Below are 20,918 nucleotides of genomic sequence, written 5' to 3'. Positions count from 1 at the left end.
ACTTCATCCTGAGCACAATATCAAAGAGTTAAAGAGTTAAAATAAAGAGTTGAACAAAAATAGGTCAAAAGGGTTCAGACAATATTTAGTAGGAATTGCAGATGAGTTTAATGGAGTAAATGATATTAGGAATAAGGAAGAAATACTCAAAGCTACTAACAAGAATGGACTGACTACTTACACAAGAATGGTAGCCAACAGCAGTGTTATCAGCAACAATGGATGGCAGGAGCCACAGAGCAGAATCTTTGACTGCTGAGATAAAATATCTGCCAGCCCAGAATTACATACTACCAAACTATTATTCAAGAGAGGAATGTAAGTTACAGTACAAAGAGGCATATGCATAAATCAATCAAATATTTTTTAGAATTATTGGCTATAAACATTAGTATTAGAGAATGCAATTTGTGTATGTGCCTACATGCATGTGAATGTGGTCAAGAACATGCACTGGCTGGATGTGGTGGTGCATCCCTGTTATTCCAGCTACTCTAGAGGCAGGAGAGTCACAGTTCATGGCTGGTCCAGGCAAAAGGTAGTAAGTTCCTGCCTCTAAGACAAGCTGAGCATTGCATACTGTGGTGCCAGCTCTTTGGGAAGTGGATATAGGAGGATCTCAGTTCAAAACTAGCCTGGGCAAAGTTAGTGTGAGACTCTTATCTGAAAAACAAAACAACAACCAAAAAAAAAAAAAAAAGAAAAGAAAAAGTAAATTAGAAGCAAAAAGAACTATAGAGGTGTGGCTCCAGTGATAGAACGCTTGTGAGGCTCTGAGTTCAGTCCCTAGTACTGAGGCATTGTGCCACTGGACTACCTTGGTTTAAAGTCAGACTAACCACTTGTATGACTTTTTGCACCTCAGTTTCTAAGACTGTAAAGTCAGAGAGAGGCTGGGAAATGTTGCATGTGGTTTTCCATTCTCTGCAATACATGAAAATGCTTGAAACCAGGTTTGAATGGCTGTTAAGTATTCGCCACATTTGTAAGCAAAGAAATGGATATAAGGATGACTATGGAATATTTTTTGAGTAGTAGATTGGCAGCCAAAAGTTTGATAACTTTTGTGTTAACAAAAATATCCAGAAATGGCCAGTCATAAATTGCTTGCAGGAGTATAAATTAAAACATCCATGGGAGGACAAATTGGCAGTAATTTATCAAAATCACAAAAGCACATACTGATTGATACAAGATTTCCACTCTGGAATTTCCCACATCTCACATAGCCCCATAGGATGGAGATAAGTGTCCATTAATAGGGAACTGACAAAATAAAGTACAGTATGTTCATACAAAAGGAAATACAGCAGCTACTAAAGAGAATGAGGTGTGGTAACTTCTTGTGGACTGATTGATGATTAGGAAGGTCTGCAAGGTAAGTGAAGGAAGCAAGTTCCGAATAGAATATATGATAGCTGTGTTAGAGAAAACATGGCGGAAAATGTGTGAAACTGCAACAGAATTTCTTTCTCTGGGAAGGCCCAGAAATAAGGATTTGATAGGAAATGGCTAGGACAGCATACCATGGAACTGGTGTAGCAGAAATATTTAATAGACATTTATGAAGCTAATATCTGGTTGTATTGTACAGGGAACCGTAGTTGAAGGACAGAACTGGATGAGACTTGTTTTTTATTTTGATATTTTATGGATTTTATGTTATTTGCCTAGGTTGCATACTATAAACTAAATTAGCTGATGACTATAAAATGTGTTTCTGAAAATAGGGAATGTAATCTAGTCATTAAAGGCTTGGTATATTTTTGGCTAAATTTTAAATTAAGTATACTGTCTAAGGAAAAAATTTTCAATGTATTAGGATATTTTCTTTTTGAATTGTTTACTATAGTTGGTTACTATTATTATATATGTTAACTGTTAATGACACAAGGTCATTGAAAATTAGGCAGTACATTACTGGCTAATTCTAGATATGAAATGTTTATACTTTAGTTTATAGTTGTAGGTCATTTAACATTTTTAATATTAGTTTTATATGTAGAAGAAATATGACTGATAGATCCATGGCATTAATGTTTTTAGATAAGAAATATGGTCCCTTTATCCTCATGGTAAACAGAGACAATACTGTTTACTGTATGATGTAACTTATCTTTCCTAACATGTAACTGCTAAAACAGAAAACTAAATTTACATTTGCTTTTCTGAATTAATGAGATGAGTGTAAGAAACTTAATAAAACTTTATCTTAAATTGTTAAGTTTTTCTTTTAGGGCTTTATGTTAAAGTAGCTAAGGAAGGAAATGGTAAATTGTAGATATGTGAGTATGTCTAATTAAAAGATTTGTGAAGGTTCTTTAAGGAACCTTGCAGAACATCTTAATGTCATATTTCTTTGTCTGCTACACATTATTTTTCTCTAATATTTTCTATACCCAGTGATGTTGGGATGCTTTGCTGAATATAATCTCAACTCAAAAGTTTGATTTGTTCCAGTCTGTCATATACTAATAAGAATCGAATATTTTATCACAAATAGTTGCTGCAGTGTGAAGGTGGAATCCTAAATAGTTGATCAGTTTGGAATCCATTTAAGAGAGGATAGGGTTGTGGCTTAATAGGAGAACATGTGATGTTTCCTAATAGAATGTGTGTTTTTGTTTTGTTTTGTTTTGTTTTATCTTTTTTTTTTTCCACTAGTAGAATGTTTGGACTCACTCTCAGTTTGGAGCCTGTAAGTCAGTGGTCTTCATTGTAGAGTACACAAACCTATCTATTGGGATATGCTAAGCAATAGTTGAAATTTTACTGTCTACATCTTAGTAATAGTACATGCTAAGAAAGTAGAAGTTTTACTGTATACCTTGATACTAATACATGGTTTAAAATGTTCACTGACATTTAGACAATTTACTGCTTTGGGTACTAAAAAAGCAGCAAGTAGGACACAGGATGAAGTATTGATAGCTCTCAAAGTAAACTTAGAATGTGAACTCAGATGTTTTCTTAATGCAGTCAGACATTCATGGACAATGTTGAGAACTAAGAGTGTTTATAGTAATTCAAGGGCATTTATACAAATTGTGTTATATGTTTCTTTTGTTTTAATATTTGAATTAAGCTTGAATATCTTGAATAAAAATCCCATAACTAAATGGCTTCTTGATTATTTTTTTTGGCCATGTGAAAATACAGATAATCTCAAAACCATGTCTTTTCAAGCTATTGTAGTTTCAGGGTTTTGCATATTGGGTACCTTTTCTCAGTATATAGATGCATATATTTCTTCTGATATCTGTGTTTGTGTGGTAACAGTGAGATCCCTCCTTCAATGTCCCTAGTACGTTGTGGTGTGTAGTAATAAGAGGTAGCATGAGAGGTAGTAATAAGCAAACATTTATTGATGGCTATAATTTATGGTTATTCATGTTTTTTTATCTCAGATATTCAAGATTAAGGCAGTGCAATTGGCTGAGAAACTCCTTCCTGCCTTTAACACACCTACTGGGATTCCCTGGGCAATGGTGAATCTGAAAAGGTAAACTATTTTATGTGGTTATTTCTCTTCTGGAAGAATTAAATGATCTGATTTTTTAACCTTTTTAGGCTTAGAAATTTCTAGAGGTCTGCCTCCATGGTGCTTTTCAATACTTGATATGTTTTTCTCTGCATGCATGTGAAAGTATATTGCTTTAAAACATTTTCCAATTTTTAAAATATGTCCTTTGCTTTGAAACAGGTCACCTGGCCTTCGCCTCATTCTGGTTGCTATGGCTTCTTTCTCTAAGTGTAGATTTCTCTTCTGCTCTGTGTGGTTGCATAGAATTTGTTTCTTTTATTTGTTTATTTGTTTAGTGCTATAATGGCTTCACAGTGCTTTCCCTCTCTTTTTATATACTGCCTGTTGGCTTTCTAAGTCAAAATGGAAAACAACATGCCTATAAGTTAGGGCTTCCTACTATTGAATGCCATTGTGGTTCAAAGTGAACTCTTAAAATGTTCTTTGTAATCTGTTATGTTCTTAAAAAAAACAGCGATATTTTGCTTAAAAATAGATGAAATGGTTTCTATGTATAACTATAAATTATACGAATAATTTATAAATTAAATTTTGAATAATGTCAGCATTTGAACTTGCAGTTAAATCATTTATGCTGAAATTTTTGCTGCTTATGGTTTTCTGCAAGTAATATTTATTTTTCATCTTAATGCTGGAGTTTGTAAATTATGTGAAAATTTGACTTACTCTCTTTGTATCCTGACTCCTTAGAATAAGAGTTAGAAGCATTTATTTTTCTGGGGGTGTGAATCTGTGACATTATTTTTAAAAATAATTTATTTTAGTCATTTCTTGCTAATGAAGAACTTTATAGAGTTTAGATTTACATTGAGAAATCAGCATTTAATACTGAACATGAGCTGTTCTCTGATTTCATACACTACATATTAAACAGATCCTTTGTGAGGGAAATGATAGCTGGCATTCCAGAGATAACCTCCGTGAAAGGGTATTGCCGAATGATGTATACGTAATTGGTTTTCTCTCTTTAGTCTGATGACAGATTTTCTGAAACTTCCTTCAGTAACCATTGCCACACTTATATATCCTTTTTAAATAATAATTTAAGCCTAATTCTGATAAGAAGACTGGAAACCTTTCTTTTCTTGTCTTGTCTTTTTTGTTTTTGTCTACATAGAAGAAAAAAACCTACTAAACTTACAGTTCATAAAACTTCAAGTTCTAGAAGAAAGTAGAATAGTTTTCAGGGACCATGTCAAGAACATTTTTAGAATGTTTTCATTTAGTTTCTTTTGCATATTTATAATGTGTTACTTGCTTATGGATTGTAGATGTAGTCATTTACATTCTTTCAAATCTTTCTCTTCACCCTCTTTTTGCCGGAGTTTACGCATTTTTCATACAAGCCTTTCATTAGTCTTGCTGCCTGAAAACCAGCCTGTGCTAACAATCTATCACTGTGGTCTCTAATATAACATGGTATACAGAAACACAAGCAGATATACCCAGCAGGGCTTGTTTTTAATGGTTTATTTGGATGCTTGATTTTCTGCTTCTCATTTTTCTCATTCAATACCTCATGGAACTACTCTTCAGGTCATCTGACAAAGCTCTAAATCTTTCTGATGGCTACATAGTGAGACTGGGGATAATTATGTCATAATTTTTCATTTCTGTATCAGTGGCATTTGTTCCATAATTTTTCCATCGTAAACATTGCTGTGATAGCCTCCTGTTAAATATCTTTGAGCAGTGGAATTTTTTTTTCTGGAAATGACTCTCAAGGATATGATTACTGGATCAAAGGGCATTTGCCCTTTTTTATTTTTGTGGAATGGATTGCTAGGTGTGAGATTGCGGGATTAAAGGGATATTTATTTATTTATTTAATTTATGGTACTGGGGTTTGAACTCAGGGCCTCATGCTTGACAGACAGGCACTCTACTACTTAGGCTACACACCCAGCTGTGTTTTGCTTTTGGTTTCTTTCAGGTAAGGCCTCACATGTCTGCCCTGGGTAGGCCTCAGACCATGGTCCTTCTCCTTATGCCTCCTGCTTAGCTAGGATGACAGATACACACCACCATGCCCAGCTTTTTTTTTGAGATGGAGTCTTGCTAACATTTGTTCTTTCTTTTTCGCTTGGGCTGTACTTGAACTGTTACCGTCCCAGTTGCCATCTCCTTAGTAGCAGGGATTATAGGTGTGAGCCACTGCACCCAGACTAGAAATATGTACTTTTAAATTTAATAGATGCTGTCCATGTTTTCCAAGTAGGATACCATACATTACATTTTCACCAACCAATTTATAAAAAATATGCCCAAGTTCACTAGTGAGAAAATACAAGTTACAGTGACAATAAGTACCACTTTACAACAAACAGTCTATTAAAAATGAAAAGCAGAACTATACTTGCAGATATTTGGATGTTACTTTGTTATGCTTTGTTTATTTCTGAGTTTTGTACTGATAAACCCCTCTTTGATTCCTGATATTATACCTAGTAATTTGTGTTCTCTCTCTTTCTTTTGCTCAGTCTAAGTGGGCATTTATCAGTTTTGTTAATCTTTTCCAAGGAATACTTTTTGTCTTCATTAATTTTCATATAGTTTGTCTTTTTATGTTTATTAATTTCTGCTTTATTTTTCTTATTTCCTCCTTTTTCCTACTTGGAGTTCCTTTGTTGTTTCTAGATTTTTTACATTGAAACCATTGGTCATTGATTTTAGACCTCTTCCTTCCCCCCCCACCCCCCGATACATTATAACTTTCCTATTAAGCTGTAATTTCTTTTTCCAACAACAGCTTTATCTTCATCCCAGGAATATATTGTGTTTTTCCATTATCATTCAGTTTTAAATACCTTATAATTTCTCTTACAGTTTTTTTTCTTTGCATCAGTTATTTATAATTTTGCCATTTAGTTGTCCAATTTTAAGAAGAGTTTTAGTTATTTTATTGGTTTCTAAGTGAATTTCATTGTGAGCAGAGAAAACACTATACTTTGAATCCTTTCAAATTTGTTGCAGCTATTTTATGACTCCACATGTGGTTGTTTTGGTAAATACACTTGAAAAGAAATGTGTGTTTTGCAGTTGTGTGTAGTGTTCTGTCTGTATTAGGTTAAGATAGTTGATGGTGGTGTTCAGATCACCTGTCTTTCCCGATTTTTTTTGCATAATTTTTTATGCATTGACTGAGATGAGGTGTTAAAATATTCTAAGTATAACTGGAATTATTAATTTCTTCTTTCTGTTAAGTGTTTTGCTTTATGAATTTTGAAACTTTACTCTGAAGTATTTATGTATTATATGTCTTTTTTAATGATTTGATCATTGTGTCATAATGATATGTCTCTCTTCATCTGTGGTAATATTTTTGTCCTGAAGTTTATCAAATATTAATATAGCTCTTTTATTCTTCTTATGCTTACTATTGTCAAGGCTTATCTTTTTTTATTCATTTATTTTCATCTTCTTTATTGTTTCTGTTTCAGTACTTACACAATTTAAGTTCTCTGTGTTTTCTTTTTGGATGCTTTTGTTGCTTTCATATTTAGTTTTTAGCACTGTAACTGAGATATGCCCTGGCATGGTTCTTTTATTTTTTCACACTTCACTCTTTATTTCCTTCTACAATTCCAATTGCTTATATTTTAGAACTTTTATTATGATCCCACAGGTACCCAAAGCTCTTATTTTTGTTAATCCTTTTTCTGCTGTTCTTCACATTGAATAACTTCCTGATCTTCCTTCAGTTCACGCTTTCCTGTGTTGCTGTAATCTTCCTGTAAGTGAACCCAGCAAATATTTTTAGAATTCTTTTTGACTCTTCATTTTTACTCTTCTGCTGAGGCTTCCTGTTTTTCCATTCACTATGAACATATTTACCTCTTTATCATGCAACAGAGCTTGAATAGCTGCTTTGCAATCTTTGTAGCTCTAATTCTGGGCCTCAGGATTAATCTCGGTTGTCTTTTCACTTGAAGCTGGGTCCCATTTTGAATGTGTCTGGGTATGGTGGAGGGTATGTTGTACAGACCCTGTGTTCTGTTGTATTTTTCTGAATTGCTCTCTCTTTCTCGCTCTAAGTGACTTAAGTAGTGGTTAGGTTAGTTAGATTCAAACCTCAGTTCATTTCTCTTTTACCTTTGGGCTGTTCTGAGTGTGTTTTCAGCACTCATAGTTCCCAGGGCAGTCAGAGGCACAGGTTCAGACCAGGCTTCCTTCTCTGGTGCTCTCCTCCCCCCAGTTCTTTTTGTGTTGCTTGAATTTTTCAAGTATGGAATTTAAAGATACTAAAAGCAGCATGAAAAAACTTTAAGGGAGCAACTAGGAAAACACCAGGAAAAAATGTTAGTAGCAGTAATGATCTTGCTAGTATGGCTCTTTCCTAATATATAAAAAACTTTTTACAGACTGCTAATAAAAATTCCTGCCAATTAAAAAAGCTTTTAAATACAAGGATAAGTAATTTAAGAAGGTACATGGTTTAAAGATAAAATAATCCTCAATCCCTTTAGTAATTAAAACCAGTATTTTTGAAACAAGATTTCATTTTTTTTAATCTAGCAAAATTGGCAAGAGAATGATGTTATTTAGTACTGGCATGAGTGAAGAAATGAAAATTTAATGTAGCTGTTTGGAGTAAGAATTTGAGTAACTTGGGGGAGGTTTCAAAAATCTTGCCCTTTGTCTTTGTTATCTCAGTTCTAGAAATTTATCTTAGATAATCGAAAGGGTGTATAAAGATTTAGTTGTAAGGATAGTTATGGTAATGCTGCTTGTATTAATATGAAATTCCATAACTAAAAAGATTAGCATGTGCTTATAGTAGAATATGATGCAGCCATTTAAAATGATGTTCTAGAAGTAAGATTTTGGAAAAAGGATGCTTATAATATATTGAGTGAAATCAATCTAACTTTTTATTTTGAAAAGTGACAGAATTTTATGGTTACTTTGCCTATAGGTGTTTATACCTGTAGCTATTTTAACCCTTAGATGGCCTTCTGTTTAGATTGCCATTGCAGTGGGCAGTTAGGGACTGATCATTTGGGATAGTATCTACATTAGAGGTCAGGTGTACCAGGGGCAGGTGCCAGTGCAATTAGAGAATAAACATCAATGAGTCAGTTCTATACAGAAAGAAGACTCAACAGTGTCCCTAAGCAGATGTTAGATACCATTGAAAGTTACATTGCCTTTGCTTAAACAGAAGGCCTTGGCCAAAGACATGAATTTGCCTTTTGCCAGAAGCCTAGAAGGCTTAAATATTAGAACACATGTGTAAGAGCCCCTTTTTAAAATCTCTCAGCTTTGGTTACTTTTAGAGGTCTGGCATAATTGACTCCATCTGGATCTGGAGAAATCTCATTTGTACATTTCTTTTGAATTATCTTGGGTGGCTGAACACCACTTGTTCCTGAGAAGCTGGGGTATTTGCATCCTCTTAAACTGTTTCTCTGAAGATTCTGCCAGTTAGGCAGTTTTGTGCCCCAAAGCTGGATGGCTTCTCCCAGAAAGTCATAGTTTCTTCCAGAAAGTCAGATTTGTCCCACGGAGGAGGGTGAGTAACATATCAAAGAGATCAGCTGTCAGTGCCAATGTGACCTTTTTGGCCAAATTAAGCAACAAAGACCTCTATTAAAAAATGGCGCTTATACTAGGCTTAATTAGATTTAATTGTCCCATAGAGGATGTACTGACACCTTTAAATTGCTGTAAAGTGTCAGCAGACAACAGTACAAAGTTTTTACAAGGAAAATACAAAATGACCCCAGTAAGCACTTGTCAGAGTCATTTTTCATGGGCTTGCCTGTAAATGTTCTGAGGGATCAGAACTATAATGACAAAACTTAAAGTAACCACGGTTAATAGTTTAGCAATTAATATGATAGTATAGTATTACTAAACCGCTCTTATTTACAATTTGGACCGTATGCACAAACTTGTAAAAAGAGTTAAGACACCAGCTTGGTACGGTGTCTTTTTATAATGCTGTTTTAGAAAGCTTGTATACTTGAGGAACACAGAGACATCTAACATATAATGGATCCAGTGGCAGCATCATGGTTTAAATCTTGAATTTTGGTTAGGTAAAGTAACAAGTTAGTGCTTGTCAGTACTGTCAATATAGTTTCGACAATTAAAAAACCTAAATTTTCCAGTGGTTAGGGGCAGGCAGTATCAATAATCTCAGATAGCCCCTGTTTTAATGCTCAATTGCATATCATACAAATAAAACAATATTTGTCTAGCCAATGTCACATAAACCAATGTTTATCTGACAAACAGATGGCAGGCCTAAATGGCAGAACTTTCAGCATTTGTCATAAAGAGCAGAAATATCAAAGACCTTATTAGATAGAATATACCTTAGATAAAAGAACTATAGGTGTGTACATGTATACACTTTTAACTCTGTAAATGACTTAGCAAGGCACTAGTAGTATTAGAGCCATTTAAAAGAGTTTTTACTTAGTTTCCTGAGTGTTACCAGAAAAATGCCTTGGGTTTTTGTGTCTGGAAAGAGATTAATTTAATGCAAAAAATAGTAAATAATTTTAAATGGGCTATGAAGAGAACTAGTCATCTTTTTTGGCTAGTTGGATCAAAGCACTCCCAATATTTCAGGATATAGCCAAGTGGTGAATATGTCAGCTTCCCCTGTGCTGGCTGGTGGAGAGAGAGAGAGAGGGAAAGGGAACTTTGCCCTTTGGGAGGGAATGATAGCTTCCTGGATCCATGAGGCATCCTTTGTTTAGATATGAAGGAAGTTCCTAATACAGGTCCTTTGTGACCTGTTCCTGTCAGATGTCTATGGGTGAACAAGCAACATTGGCCCCTGGCTTCAAGTCATCCATTCTCCTAAGGGCCCATCTCTCCACCTGAGGTTCCTGAGGATTCCTAAATGTGATGTTCTTCTGGGTTTCATGCTCGCTAGGCAGGTGCTCTACCATTTGAGCCACTTCCCCAACTATTAAAATATGCGCTGGGCAAAGAGGCTGATACCAAAACTAACATGTAAAATGAAAAGATAACAATAAGGAAAGACAATTTGTTGGGTATTAAAAAGAAACATCTTAATAACCAGTACACAATTAACTATCAAGGTCAGATCATACCAAGGTGAGCTTGGCTGATACAAATGCACACACAGCCTGTGGTTAGTTTTCCCTAAGATCTGTGTTCTTTACTTGCTGCAGTGAGAAGATGTAGGCAGAAAGCTCAGGATTTTGGCTGTGAAAGAAGAGCCAGCAGTATGTGCACATCATCAGGCCATGGGGTTGTAGTCAGTTTGTAAACTTAGAAGAATGAGGAAATAAGTACATTTTTAAAAGGATAATAACAAATCGACAAGATTAATGTCCCAAATAATTAAATGCAAAAACAGAGATAAGGAAGTAGCATAAAGTTAGGAAACCCAGTGACTGAGAGTTATAGCTAGAATATGGATAAGAAATCACATCCTAGACTGCTGATGTTAACTAACAGAATAGCTTGGGAACACAGCAGGATTGTTGTTGGCCTGCATGCAGCCCCCAGAGCTCAAGAATAACAGGCTCAGTCATCGAGAGCTAATAACACACATAATTTAGTATTCTAGGATTAATCACCCAATCAAAACTTAAGGTTTTATCATCCCATCAGGAGGGTGAACTTTTGTTTGATTTTGATAAAATTTTGTATCAGCCTAAAGCATCAACAATCCCTGACAGTTTTTTTGATAACACAGAAACCTATTTTTAAATACATAAATTTTGACCTTAGAAAACTCTCTAGACAAACTTTAAACTGTAGCCAACCCAATCACAATAGACATAAACTCATAAGCTTTAAGACTTTAAAGAGTTACGAAGAAAATTAACTATATTTTTATAATAGTAATTTACAAGAACGTGGGTCAAGGAGTCTAATTATAAATGAGTTAAATTAAATGATATTCACTATAGAATGAAAAAGATTATTGTCCATAAATTTTTAGTTCTAAGACAGAGGATAGGTAGGCCTGGTTGGAATGAGAACTTTAGATAACTTTTGAGACACTTATACTTAACGTTATAAAAGTAGTTTAAGAACCATACTAAAGACATCTATACACACACACAGATGTTTGACCTAGGCATGCCAAAGTATGTCAATATAAGTGTACATGTATGAGCTCAAAAAAAGTAGAAATTTAGTGTCCATAAGTATATTGGTAGGAGACAGGTAAAGACAGACACAGAAAGCACACAATGACACACAAAACAATCACATTACTTCAGAGTGCACTCTTAGGTCATTTTTTGGTCATTATCTTTAGTAGGTTAGTCAGCTAGCTTCATAAGTAGTTTATAACAGATCTTTAACATAAATATTCTATTTTTTGCCCAATCCTTAAAAGATTAATGTAGTAAAATTGTATTAATTTAGAGAATTTTAATCACAGGTTAGTTATATTTTTCTAGAGGATGATAAGATGGCATCACCCATGAGTTTCCTTTTCCTAGGCAAGATGGCACTGGACATGTGGTATCCAGCACAGGGAATGCTGCCACCATTGTGGCATGTGATGATATGGTCTCTCTAAAGAGTCTTTCAAATGGAACACAAAGGCATGTTACATGCAACATACAGGCTCAAAGTAGCAATTTGTTATAGGAATAATTGACATCTCCCCCTGAGAGACAGGTGTTATTACCCATATGAGTTCCTAACAAAGAGACCAAATAATTGAAGCAAACTAAGGTGGAATTCGAACTCATGGCCTTTGTTAGGCAGGCAAATCCTTGTTGGCTTCCTTAAAGAAAGAAGACTTAGAAACTATCTTTAGAATTTGGGAAATAATTCCATTAATTCCTTCAGTGATGGGTACCAGCCAATTACTGGTGGACCTGGGTCATGTGTCCCTCTAACAGAGAAATGTGACCTCGGAGTGAGCACTTTCTTGACCCTTGTAGGCCACAGGGAGAAGGAGAGTGCAAGCAAGAGTTGGGATTAGGTGCCCAGCACAAATACAGGCATGGCAGGTAGATAGGCAAGGGAATGGGACAAGGGAGGAAGGTCCTTGTGAGCGTCCCTGGGGCTCATAGTGCCAACTGCTGGGTAGACTCTGATGACTGGCTAGTGGGCCTTCTGGACTGTGCTAAGGGGTGGGGCTGGAGAGTGTGCAAGTGCACATGGTCACAGAGGGCTTCCAGATTTTGCCTGTCTCACTCCCAGTGCTGCAAGCCTCCCTTCCCTTCCCACTTGTGGCAGTGGACATGGAGCAGTGGTGCTTTTGTCCCGCTTCCTCTTCTAACGGCTCAGGCAGAGGGTGCTGGCCTGGGCAGACAGAGAGCAGATGTGCCCAGATGTTTGTGTGGGTGCTGCATACATGGTTCAGGATAGGGGAGGAATGAGGGAGAAGGGTGCTGCAATTTAATGTGGTTCATCCCTTGAGGTATGTATCCCTGGGACAGGACCTGACAGTGCTAACCACATGCCCCTGCCATGTGTTCCTGGACCCAATTGCAGAGCTCAGGTGGACACCACAGCATCCCACCTGCCACAGTGCAACCCTGCTGTGCCACCTGCGGGGCTTGCAGTGAGTCCCACTTGTTGGGTGGACTGTGCATGTCCCAGTTGCTTAGCCCGAAGGTAGAACTCAGCCCATCCTCTAGGCTGTGCAGAAGGAAGAATAGAAAAAACCATAAATGACCCTCTAAAGTACAGTGTCTGGGGGCTCACCATTTCTCTCAGCTGGCTCGCCAAATGTTGTTAATGGTGCAGGTTCAGTCTGTGATCAGAAGACTTCCAAATTCTTTGTCGTGTGTGGAGGAATCAGTGGTAGGACACATGGGTATAAAGGGAGTTTATTAAAAGGGAAGGGAAATACAAAGGGGAGTCTGGTGGGGCGCTGGTGGAGTCTGCTGGCAGAGAGTGCTTCCCTTTCTCAGGTGCTTTTAAAATTTACGCTAATCTATGGGAAGGGAGGAACCAGGTGATTCCCATCCAGTAATCAATGAGTGGGGAGAGGCATGGGCAGTTCCTGGCCAGGTGAGGGTGGTCCCTGACCCAGAGCATGGTTAGTCTGAGATATAGTATCTTATGAGTCCCGAACTTTCCCTAATTTTAGCTTGCCTCAATACCACATGAAAAGACAGAGCTATACAAAGAAATAAAAAAGACTAGAAATGGTAAATATTTGAGACAATACAAAACATTTATTTTTCTTTTGTGGTCTTAGAGTTTTCTTCAAAAGATAGTTCACTGTTTGAAGCAAAAGTAATAACTTGCATTGTGAGGCCTGCAATATTTTCTTCTGTATAAGAAGAAAAGGTATGAAGGGTATGCAGATGCGAAAGTGAAGATGCTGCTTAGCTCATGATGGGGTGACATCTGACAAATCCACGAAAAGCTGGAAATACCCTGAGTTGAAAATGTGTTTGACGGGTCTGGCAGAGTGGCTCAAATGGTAGGGTGCTTGTCTAGCAAGCATGAGGCCCAGGGTTCAAATCCCAGTCCTGAAAAACAGAAAAAGGAAATGTGTTTGATGTACCTAAACTACTGAACATCATAGCTATATTATCACAGTGCACTGTAGAGTGTCAGTTGTTTACCCTTGTGATTGCATGGCTGAATGGGAGCTGTGACTTGCTTTTACTGCCCGGGATGTCCACATATTGATAACCCAGGAAATGATCAAAATTTGAACTATTTCTATTGCATGTGTATTGCTTTTGTGGCATTGTGAAGTTGCAGAAATGTAAGTTAAGTCAGTAATGTGGTACCACATTACATGGTGAAGTAGTGCACTACTTGACATATACTGTGTAAGCTAATGATGCCTGTTATAAGCCCTAGAGTAGCCATCCACGGCCAGACAAGGCTCTAGAGAAATTGGGACCTTAAAAGCACAATGCCGAAGATGCAAACGAGAACTAAAGAACGGATAGGAAACTTGTGTTAGCCCGGGAAAGGAGAGAAAGCAGGTAGAGGAAGGATATGAGTTGACTTCAAAAGAGCATAAATTTATGTTTGGAGGGATCAGATTGGTTAGTATCCCAGTGTTTTTGCTGGTCTATTTATTGAATGGATACATTTTTGTATATTAATTATAGACCAATAATATTATTCATTTATAAAGAAAAATAAACCAGATTCTAGGCTTGACTGAAGGGCTATGTAATAAAAAACAAAAACAATGCCAAACATTGACGTAAGTCTGTAATTGAAGGACAACCCTAAGTTTAGAAACGTTTTGTAGAGACGAGGGCTCTACCAATGAGTCATGCTTGAAGAGACTGTGCTGGAAGCCTTGGGTTCAGTTGTCAGGACTGAAAGAAAATTTTTAAAAAAAGTTTGGAAAAAATATAAAATTAAAAATAGAAAGATCAACAAACATTGAAAATGACATTAAATCCTAATGGTAAGAAGCAGTTCAAATTACGCTTATATAATCATGAAATTGTCCAAAAGGATTGATGAAAACCTGATTTTGGCTGTGGGACCAGAAACCGATTAGAATAGATATAGGGAATCCAGGAAGATTTCATTTTATTTTATTTTTTTGGATAAAAAAGTGATGTCTCTGTGAATGCTTGGCTACCACAAGCTAGTTATATCCCTGTGGTAACTTTTCTGACACCTCCTGCTTAGAACCCAAAAGGTCAGAAGGATCGCGATGCAATTTTTAAAATTTCATGTCTCAGAACGGAGTAACAAATTCCTCTAAATTAAATGACAATGTAATCAGATTTCATATTAAGTAAAAGTTAAATAAAGCTGTTGTATTCATCTTAAGTCAAACAGGGATGCCTCTGATTTTAAAAAAATTTGACCATCTTTTGTTGGGCGAGGTAGGCAAAGCTATTCTTACATTGCAGCTGTACTTGTGGACTATTATCACCTGTCGATAGCCCTAAATCTGCAGACAGATTTTTTTTATTTTTTTATTTTTTGTAGTATTGGTATTTGTACTCAGGGCCTACACTTTGAACCATTCCACCAGCCCTGTTTTGTGTTGGGTTTTTTTGAGATAGGGTCTTGCAAACTATTTGCCACGGTTGACTTCAAACCAAGATTCTCTTGATCTTTGCCTCCTGAGTAGCTAGGAGTGAGCCACTGGCACCCAGCTTAAACCTGCAGAATTTGACTCAGCAATTCTACATCTGGCAGTTTACCTTAAGGAAATAATTAGAGGCCTGGGCTAACAAGACAGAATGATGTTTGTCATAGCATATCTCATAAAAACAAAATTAGGTTAAACCTCTAAGGGGCGAGTGAAGCAGATTTGGTAATCCTCAGGGTAAAATAATATGGTGCCTCATATTATGGGGGAAATATTTATATTGTACTGTGGATATTTAAAAACTAGAGGATGGCATCACGAGGGCTGACCTTATGGGTATTAGTTGTCAGTGCACAGTTTGGGAATGGATGGAGTTAAAATGATTAAAATTATTTAAAACATTTAATGACTAATTTTATTTTATTGGATTTACTATAGAATAGTTCTATTAAATCTATTTTCCAAAATGAAATAATTACTAAAAAGTAAAGAATATATCCTTGTAGATTTATGTAAGTTCAGTAATCTTCACTTGTTTGTTTGCTTTTATTTCAGAAAGTATTCCCAATTCTGCTTAAATGCAGAATATTCTCTATTGAAATTTTTTATATTAAAATGTGTAAATATTTCAAGCCATGTGTTTTCATAAATATATCCTTTCCTCTCATTCAGAGTGCCTTTTACAAATATTAGGTATTTTTACAGTGAAAACTAAGGCTTCTATTTGTAGTTTAGTTTTATAACTTATTCTAATTTAGGTAATACAAAATCATAGGGCTTTTCAATGTCATTCCTATGAAATATACATTGTAAATATGTAATTGAAAATAGGAACGTGTCAAATGGTTGTTTCTTCAGGTCAAGATTTTCCTATTGAGGCTTACACATTGTTCGAGTGCTTGAGTTTATTTAGTCCACTCCTTGCTCTTGTGGGATAAATTTCAGCATTTGTGTTTATAAACTTTGTTATTGATAACTGCAGTTCACTAGAAGTTTTATTTTGTGAATACATTGATTGCAGATTTCCAATGAACTTTGAATAGAATACATCCAAAAATATAGATGATTCATTATCAAAACGTTTTAATATGATTATAGGACACAGGTTGATTTACCATGTAAATCACCAAAAGGTAACCAAACATTTCTAAATTCTCATTGCTGATCGTTAGTCAAGAGAGAAATGATGGTGTTTTTTGATTGTTTTTATATGTTGGCATTGATTGCAAATTTTTGTTACTCTGCTTCTCTTAGTATATATAAAACATAATCTATAGCTTTTATTTTGATCAGTTAAGAAAACATAAATTGATAGTAGAAGTTATGATCTAGTAAGTTTTTGGCAGCTCATCTTTTTTTTTTTTTTGTAGTTGGACTTTTTCTGTTCTCAGCAGTTTTGTGTCTTGTTCTTCGGAATTTTCTTATTTTTGAGCTGTTAGAATATAATTTAATGTCCCAAATTCTTCCTATGAGGCTGAATGAATAGAGGATCAAAAGTCTAGCATTTTGAAAAGTGTTTGTACTGTGAATAAAACTTTTCTTTATAATTTTTGTAGAGTAAACTGTTGGACTTCCTACACTTTGTGTTTTTGTTTTTGACTACACTGTAATCCATTTGCTGTGTTAAAAGCTAGCTAATCTTTCTAAGTGGCATGTTTTATTCTCAAAATATTATTTTATGTTCCTTAAATGCCTCTATGACCTTCCATTATGCTTGAAACAAAAATGTTGAAGTTTTATCATGGCCTATAGAATTCTTGTGTAGTCTGGATTATGTCTCACTCTCTAACCTTGTCCTGTATCATTGACTTACTGTCTGAGCTCTAGCCACACCAGTCCCCTTCCTGTTTTTCTTGCTGGGAATTCTCTTCTTCCAGGTCTGTTCATCAGGGGCTACTTCTCATCTGTTAGGTCTCAGCTGAAATTGTCTAATTTCAGAAATACTTTCTCTGAACATCATACATAAAAAGTCTTTCTTCTAATATGCCAGCCTGTCTTCTTTCCTTCTTCACTCCTTCCCTTACTACCCCCCCCTTCCCACCCTTTCTTCTCTTTCCTCCCTCCCTTTCTTTTTTTGGTGGTATTGGGGTTTGAACTCAGTGCCTTATACTTGGTATCAGGCACTGTACTACTTGAGCCATGCCAGCCTCTTCCCCCGCCTTCTTTTGGAGACAGGGTCTCCTTATGTAGCTCAGGCTGGCCTGGCATTTCCCATCCTACTGCGTCAACCTCCTGAGTGCTGGCATTACAGGTGTGCACCACTATACTCAGCGCTAATATGCTTTCTATCCTTGGTATTCAATAGTCTATTTCCCTACTTCATTTTCTTTATAGCATCTATCACTATTTCAGTGATCTTATTTGTTATGGGAGCAGGAATATTATATGACAGATTTACCAGTGTCTCTCATAGCATAGTAGGCTTATTATTTGTGAAATGATATGTAGTTACTGTATCCATTTTTCTTCTTTGATTCTCACTTCTAACTATAAAAAATGTGTTATTGGTATTTGTCTTCCATAATTTCAAAAAGACAATGTAAAAGTAGCACTATACTTTAAACAAGGTAGTGATATGTCTGATACAGATTTTAATGTATTCTTAACACAGATCAATAAAATACAGCATACTGAATTAACAGTCTATAAAGCTGATATAATGTATGAGAGAAAACATTTATATTTTTACATCCTTCTGAAAGTAAAAAAACACTCTAGGGAATGGTTTAATAAGAATATTCTTACTTGTAGTCAAAATAATCCATACACTCTGGTGTTTGAATAATTAATCTAGACTTCTACATCTGACTGTGGAATAGCTTTTATCAGACTCTGCCCTCTTACCAAAAACAATCATAAAACGTAGACAAAATGTATAAAACCAAATGCTTTGAAGATTGGCGATAACTAACTTGGGACTTGAGGGACTATGATCTTATGAGAAGGCCATACCCATGTAATCATCTTTGACGTTGGTTCTCACTATGTACCTCAGGCTGGCCTTTTCTCCTGAGGTCATTCGAGATCACAGTGCATAGCAATATAGGTTTAGCTTAAAGTGATGGTCTTTTGGGGGCAGAGGAGACAAACAGGTCTTGAAACTGCTGAAGTGACTGAGAAATGAAAAAAATCTTGACAGGAAGGAATTATGGAAGTCCAAAAATTTATATACAAGTTTTCCTCAAGTCAATGGGTGCTTGTATAATTGCACACACATGGGGCAAGACTCAGAGAAAACCAGCAGAAAATGGCAGAAGGAGCCTAGGAGTAATGAAAAGATTTCGTGACCACATGTGCTGAAGACAACAGAGATTAGTGATTGAGTCTAGCAAGGTGAAGGAGCCTCAGTAAACACCCCAGACCTGGGGATCTGAGATCTGCTTGCATTCATCCTGTCTTCTTAAAGATGACATCATCTAAAGCCTCTACAAGTTCTCATTTATAAAGTCATATTTCAAGTAAAAACTTACAGGGCAGGCTAAGAAAGAACAAGAGCATGTCCTAGAATTATATCTATGCAAGTGAAATATATACAAGATTATCCACTGTAAAAGTTTTCAAAATCTTAAAATACTGGAAATATCCCAAGGGACCATCAGTAAAGGAAATGATTAAATTATGTGCATTTATAGAGTACAGTAGTTCTCAAGCAGGCACAGCCAGTGTTTGGGGTTGGATGGCTCTTTTTTCTGTGATACTGTTCAGATCATTATAGAGCATTTTATATTTTCATTCCTAGCATGGTAAACATAAGTTGCACCTTCTAGGTTTGAGACAAGTTAAAATGCTATCTCTTCATATGCCTCTTGAGTAGGGCATTCCAATTGAGAACCATTAATATGGTGCTCTGTGCAGAGAGAGAGAGAGAGAAAGCTGTATACTGTTAGAGAAAGACTACTAAGGCACATTGGAAGAGTACAGTGCAAAATACAGAGCAGTTGGTAGTCTGCTTATGTTTTGTTTTAAGAAAGGAAGAAAATAATAGTATTTGTTTGGATCATTTACATATGCATAAAAGATTCTGAATATTTAAGAAACTAGTGAAAGTGATTGTGGAGCTGGTGATGTGAAAAGAATAAGAATGGGAAATACTTAATGTGCTTATAAACATGTATATTTTATATATATGTATATTTCATGTGTGTCTATGTGTATATATATATATATATATATATATATATTTTTTTTTTTTTTTTTTAAATATAGGATCTCACCATATAACCCAGTCTGGACTAGAACTCACTATGTTGCTCAGGCTGACCTTGAACTTGCACTTTTTCTGTCTCCACCTCCTGAGTGCTAGGATTATAGGCATATATCATCATGCCTGTCTTATATATACATTTGTATATTGTCTTGAGTTTTAAAACATGAATATATGACTTACTCAAATTTTTAATCATCAAAATTTTAAATGTAAATATTGTTAGACATAATAATTTCTCAGAGAGTTACTTAAAATTTGTGTTCCTTAAAAAACGTTTTGATGTTTTCCCCCACCTTTCTCCTTTCCTCTTTCCTTTCACTCAGTGGAGTAGGGCGAAACTGGGGCTGGGCATCTGCAGGTAGCAGTATTCTGGCTGAATTTGGCACACTACATATGGAATTTGTTCACCTCAGCTACTTGACAGGGGACATGGTTTACTACAGAAAGGTTAGTTTTCTTTCCTTTTTTCTGTGTTTGTGTTAAAAGAGTCCTTTAAGATTTGCACAAAGACCTTAGTCCTTAATAAATTTATCAGGACTCTGGCTTTTATTATTTTTTCTTTTAAAATTATTCAATGTAATCTCTTTTCTATTTAGGACATATTTAAAATATTTATTATTACTCGAGAGGCTGTAACCATTCTTAGGTCTTTAGAAGTTTTGTTGACATTTTTACTCATCACTGTTCTGAAGTTCCTAGCCATCATGGTAAGACTAGAACACCAAAATGAACAAAAGGTTTAATAATTGAAAAGGAAGAAGAAATATACTAATTATTCATAGATTACGTGGTCATCTACCTAATACATTAAGACAGTCTACCTTTTCTGGGGGTGGTTGCTGTGGTTATACAGGATCTTGCACATGCTAGTAAGCATGCACTCTACCCTGAGTCATGCCTGACAGTCTGCATTTAACTGCCTAGGAGCAAAAGTTTAATATGTTTTTTTCTATAAAATAGCAGTTAGACTATAAAAATCAGCATTTCTCTGCATCAGCTACAAGAAACAAAAAGTATCATTTTATAAAAAGATACTTTATGTGTTAGGAACAAAAGTATGTTCTCCATAAGCCAAGAATCTAACAAAAGAGAAACAGAATTCAAAACATTATTCAAGGGCATGGCATAGGACCTGAAAATAGGTCCTATGAAAATAGGATGATGCCAGATATTTCCTGGGACCAGAA

The 20,918-nt window shown here is 35.7% G+C and overlaps 1 protein-coding gene across 2 annotated transcripts in view; it reads left to right on the top strand.

Annotated features, from left to right (window-relative positions):
- Man1a2 (mannosidase alpha class 1A member 2) overlaps positions 1-20,918 on the top strand; it is a 126,885-nt gene that overhangs the window by 52,132 nt on the left and 53,835 nt on the right. For both annotated transcript variants that reach the window (XM_074050668.1, XM_074050667.1), the window contains exons 6-7: positions 3,408-3,502; positions 20,055-20,178. In XM_074050668.1, the coding sequence (XP_073906769.1) occupies positions 3,408-3,502; positions 20,055-20,178 (219 nt within the window). The remainder of the gene's footprint in view (positions 1-3,407; positions 3,503-20,054; positions 20,179-20,918) is intronic.

Source organism: Castor canadensis, chromosome 12 (genome assembly GCF_047511655.1).
Source record: "Castor canadensis chromosome 12, mCasCan1.hap1v2, whole genome shotgun sequence".
In the NCBI taxonomy this organism is placed as follows: Eukaryota; Metazoa; Chordata; class Mammalia; order Rodentia; family Castoridae; genus Castor; species Castor canadensis.
This window is presented reverse-complemented; position numbering and strand designations above follow the sequence as displayed.